The sequence below is a fragment of the Notolepis coatsorum genome (assembly GCF_963971535.1).
Source record: "Notolepis coatsorum genome assembly, chromosome: 4".
Taxonomy (NCBI): domain Eukaryota; kingdom Metazoa; phylum Chordata; class Actinopteri; order Aulopiformes; family Paralepididae; genus Notolepis; species Notolepis coatsorum.
The window spans coordinates 13,579,408-13,584,407 of record NC_140168.1 but is presented as its reverse complement, the minus strand read 5'-3'; the positions used below and the strand labels follow the sequence as shown (position 1 = coordinate 13,584,407).

Sequence of the window (5,000 nt, the reverse complement as noted above, 5' to 3'; positions counted from 1 at the left end):
GGAGGGAGGTGGCCGCTCAGCATAAATAACATTCTAATTCCATTTTCCTGAAGTCATTTAGAAATTTCAGAAACCGTGCTGCAGATAAAACGGGTACTTTTAGGAAAAGTCATTGAGTGACAGAGCTGGAGCTCGACCGAGTGACGAGGATACATTTATTGAAAATGCCTAGGGGTCGGATGTGCTAGTGTTAAAGAGGTGTCCAAATATCTTTCAGTTCAAGAAAATGTATAAAGAAAGAACATTTAGACTTTAGGAAGTTGAGGGATAATAGCTATTGTATTTATAACATTTTATTTCTCTCACGTTATTGTAAGTATTGGTTGTTAAATATGTGTAATTTCTATTGTATATTTATTGTTTTGAGTAAGGGGCAGGCAAAATAAGATTTTCTTCTCCCTGCTCCTGTTCAATCATGCGATGTGCAAATTGAGAGGTGCTTTGATTATGAAATACCTTTTCTTTTTTATAAATACTTTTATGGAACTGTGCATTACCAGTATACTGTATACTTCATCAGAGCATTATATTTACCATTTAGCATTTTAGAATTTAGCATTTTTAGGTGATATATTAGATGTGATTTAGATTATTGGATTATTAGATTATATATTGCATATATTTAGCATTTTAGCATTTCGTTTTTTTTAGATTATATATTAGATTAGATTTATATTATTCGATTATATATTGTAACTATTTATTGTAGGGCAAATATAACTGAGAGGGCATACATACGTACCCTCATCTCGCACCTTGTTGCCCATATTATGCACATGTCCAGAGTTAATTATATTGTTATATTGTTTACACTGCCTTTTTATTAAATTTTTATTTGTACTTCTCCACTCACTGTACTATAATTCTGTGACCTGTATGTCTTCTACTACCTGTACCCCCCCCCTCCCCCATGCTGCTATGACGCCTGCATTTCCCCAAGGGGATCAACAAAGGAATATCTTATCTTATGAACAGAACAAATAAACATGTACTGAAACGTGATTGGGTCTCATTCTCCAACGGATTTACGACAAAAAGGGCTTTCTCTTAGGGCCATTTGAGACATTTTCGGGCAAGACATGAATATAGACAATATATTATAATATAATATTAATTATATATGTTTTATTGGGACGGTTGGTGAATCCCAAAATCTGCCAGAAAAGGTCTCAAATGGCCCTAAGAGAAAGCCCTTTTTGTCGTAAGTCCTTGGAGAATGACACAATGTCCTCTGACTCTCCTCCGACCTTGAGCTGTCGTCGTATCCTCTCGATGAAGAAGCTCCAGCAGTTGTCTCTGGTGTCGATCAGGCCCAGGCCTCTCAGCTCCATGCGGATAGACGTCACGATCATGTCCACTTCCTCCTCACTGAACAGGTCTGGGATGTCCCCTAAAACGACGCAGGATGCATACTATGTAGGTAAGAGGGTGCGGTGCGCACTTGACCGACTACGACTGCAACAAGTCGTTCTCCCTGTGAAAATGAAATCCCTCTAAAACAGCTCACAGGTATCAAAGTCACTCAAATTCTAGGACCTAAGGAAGTATGCATACTACATTTGAGTATGAAGTACACCATTTATACACTTCAAAAGGTCATGCTCACTCTGAAGACTAATGCCTCTTTTCCATTGCATGGTACCTACTCGACTCTACCCTACTCTACTCTACTCGCTTTAGGTACCTGGTACTTGGTTCCTTTTCCACTGCAGGTACTAAAATAAAGTACTCAGTTTGTCTCCGTGTGGGGAGGCGGGGCTGCTGGTGTACAGCTGAGAGCCCCATAGCTCTGTGAGAGCTCCACCAGCATAGCTATGTCCGTGAGCTAGGCGCAAGCCAGAGTAAAACACAGTTTTCAATCAATCAATCAATCAATCAATCAATCAATCAATCAATCAATCAATCAATCAATCAATCAATCAATCAATCAATCAATCAATAACAACATTAACGAGACCCTCGTTGTGTCTATTCTGCTAACGCTAACGTTACCTCTCATTGTGTCTATTCTACAAGCGTTAACGTTAGCTAGGCTGTCTATGCTAACGTTAACGTTAGCATTAGGCTAACAAAAAAGCTGTAACGTTACCAGTCTCGCGTCTATTTGCTAACGTTAGCATTAGGTAATAACCGGTTTAAAATGGATGGTGATTACCTCACGTTGTGTATATTCTACTAGCATTAACGTTACTCATACAAACAATCAATAGCGAGTTATATTGATCACGCTATGTACGATAGCCATGCTAAAACGCTAGCACAACATTAGCACCTAACCTCAAGTTCAAGTTTCAAGTTTCTTTAATAGTTGTCATACAGAAGTACAGAATACTTTTATACAAAATGCTTCTTACTGTTGCGCTCCAGAGACTGTGCAAGACAAGATAAGTATGAAATAAAATAACATAGTAAAATTAGAAGTAAAAAAAATGAGGTCACAGTGTTCAGTTTAGACATATGTACAATGTTCGATGCAGAATAGACGTAGTTACCATACAATATACAATACTGTGCAGTGTACTAATATACAATACTATATAGTGCAAGGCAGAAATGGAGAAATGGGACGAGGTGCAATTTAGGTACAATTCACAGTAGGTGTACGAGTTGTAGTGCAAATCCTTTATCAATAAATATAAAGTGTAAGTGTGTTTGTGTGATCTAAAGTGTGGAGAGTGGGTGCTGCAGTGTGTTGTTTGTTTGAGTGAGTGTGTGCGTGTGGGTGTGTGTGTTGTGTGCATTTGATGGTTGTTGCATAGTGATTATTGTTCGTTTAGCAGCCTGATGGCCTGGGGATAGAAGCTTCTTCTGAGTCTTTCTGTGCTCGCCTTAAGACTCCGGTATCGCTTGCCTGACCGCAGCAGTTCAAAGAGGCAGTTGTTCACAACAAGCTTAAGCCTTAACAAGTCAGCGATCTTTTTGCGAGACTAAACTCTCCGCTCGGTGGCAAATTGTGTTGATGTCGGTTTTGTTTAATCAATAAATGAGGCAGAATACACAGTGACTGTATCCTTTGTTTATTGCACTTGTGCCTGCTGCAAACATGAAATCCTATGCGAGACATTAAAGATGGCGGCTTTCTGTTTTTCGTTCAGACTCTCCAACGAGTGACGCGTCTCTCTTCTGACCAATCAGTGGTCTGCAGTTTTTCACGTGACTTTTCTGGTACCAGTTCTACTCGCTTGGCACGAGCTTGGAACCTCGACAGAGCAGGGACTAAAAAAGTACCCAAAAAGTACCCAAAAAGTAACCAAAAAGTACCCAAAAAGTACCTGGTACCAGGTACTTTGGTAATGGAAAACCGAAAATGCCGAGTAGAGTAGAGTCGAGTCGAGTAGGTACCATGCAGTGGAAAAGGGGCATAAGTCTGTGTATAGTGGGTGGGAGGGGTTGTCCCTGACGGCATGGATCTTAGCCAGACTCCCAGACACAATTCTCATCGTAACATGAAAGGATATGACAGCTGATCATTCTACGTGGAGGGTTATAGGTCGAGGAGGTGATGATGTGTGTGTTTGGGTCAAACCTGAGGCCAGCATGTCGTTGATGAGCACCAGGAAGCGCTCGTCTGGGATCTGTGCGTCCGTGTGGAGGAAGACCGTCCCGATGTTCTTCACGCCCACCTTGATGTACAACGCTGCTATGTCGCTCTGTGTCGCGGAGAGATGGAGAGAGAACGAGAGGAGGGCAGGGAATGAAAGGAATCAGTGAGTAGAGAAAATAAAGTCAAGTCAAGTGTTCCTTCATTAATCGCCCCGGGGGAAATTCAAGTGTTATAGCGGCATGATGTCATACTAGTTCTTTATGTGTGTGTGTGTGTGTGTGTGTCTCTCTCTGTGTGTGTGTGTGGTTACCCGCAGGTCGTTGATGCCGTAGCCCTTGCGCAGGGTGATCTGGAAGACCTCCAGCAGGCTGAGGAAGGCGGCCAGGCGACACAGGCTCTGCTTGCCGCTGCCCCCCACCCCCACCAGCAGGGCGTTCCCGTGGGGGGCCTCCAGGATGCGGCTGATACGACACCTACACACAGCAGGGGGGGGGGGGGGGGGGGGGGGATCATTGTGCATGTTTTTTCTTTTTTAACAATATGTTTAACACTAGCACAGCCATGGACAAAATGCCACTAATTCCCGCCAGGAACGGGTCAGACGACCCGACAGCTTATATGAGAAATATGAGAAAAATAAACAGTGTAAACTATATAATTACCTCTGAATATAAAAATATGAGGTTTACCACAATGAAATGTAGGTTTGAGTGACATAATAATAAAAAAATAAATAAATAAATATATATATATATATATATATATATATATATATATATATTATAATAATAAAACATTTTTTGATGGAAGAGCCACACATTGACGGGCAAAGAGCCACATGCGGCTCGCGAGCCACGGGTTGGCCACCCCTGCGCTAAACCATCGCAAAGTGCTGTGACTTTCGTCTGTTCCAACGGCCCATAATGTGGAATAACGTTCTAATTACATTTTCCTGAAGTCATTTTGAAATTTCAGAAACCGTGCGAGATAAAACTGGTATTTTAGGCAAAGTCATTGAGTGACAGAGCTGGAGCTCGACCGAGTGACGAGGATACATTTATTGAAAATGCCTAGGGGTCATGTGACCCCTGGTCGGCTGTGCTAGTGTTAAAAAGAAAATGGTTTGTAAAGCTATTTTTGGAAACTATACAAAGGTGAATAATACAGTTTTTTTTGCTATTTTCTTTTAAAATACAGTTTTGGAGTCTTCATTTTGTTAAGAATATAGGACAGGCATATATAAGCATTATGCTTCAGTCTGTATACCTTTTCAGTCACTGTCAAATCAAATATTGTTAAATGATTGTGTATATTGTATTGTGTGAGATGATGACTGAATAAACTACTACTACTACTACTACTACTACTACTACTACTACTACTACTACTACTACTACTACTACTACTACTACTACTACTACTACTGCTGCTGCTGCTGCTGCTGCTGCTGCTACTA

The 5,000-nt window shown here is 40.9% G+C and overlaps 2 protein-coding genes across 2 annotated transcripts in view; both read right to left on the bottom strand.

The window, feature by feature from the left end:
* LOC311226411 (dynein axonemal heavy chain 11-like) overlaps positions 1-5,000 on the bottom strand; it is a gene marked incomplete at both ends in the record, with an annotated part of 709,106 nt that overhangs the window by 545,716 nt on the left and 158,390 nt on the right.
* Positions 1-5,000, bottom strand: part of LOC311227559 (dynein axonemal heavy chain 11-like) — a gene marked incomplete at both ends in the record, with an annotated part of 64,719 nt that overhangs the window by 21,036 nt on the left and 38,683 nt on the right. The window contains 3 exons of the mRNA XM_084313283.1: positions 1,248-1,390; positions 3,527-3,650; positions 3,855-4,017. Of these exons, the coding sequence (XP_084169409.1) occupies positions 1,248-1,390; positions 3,527-3,650; positions 3,855-4,017 (430 nt within the window). The remainder of the gene's footprint in view (positions 1-1,247; positions 1,391-3,526; positions 3,651-3,854; positions 4,018-5,000) is intronic.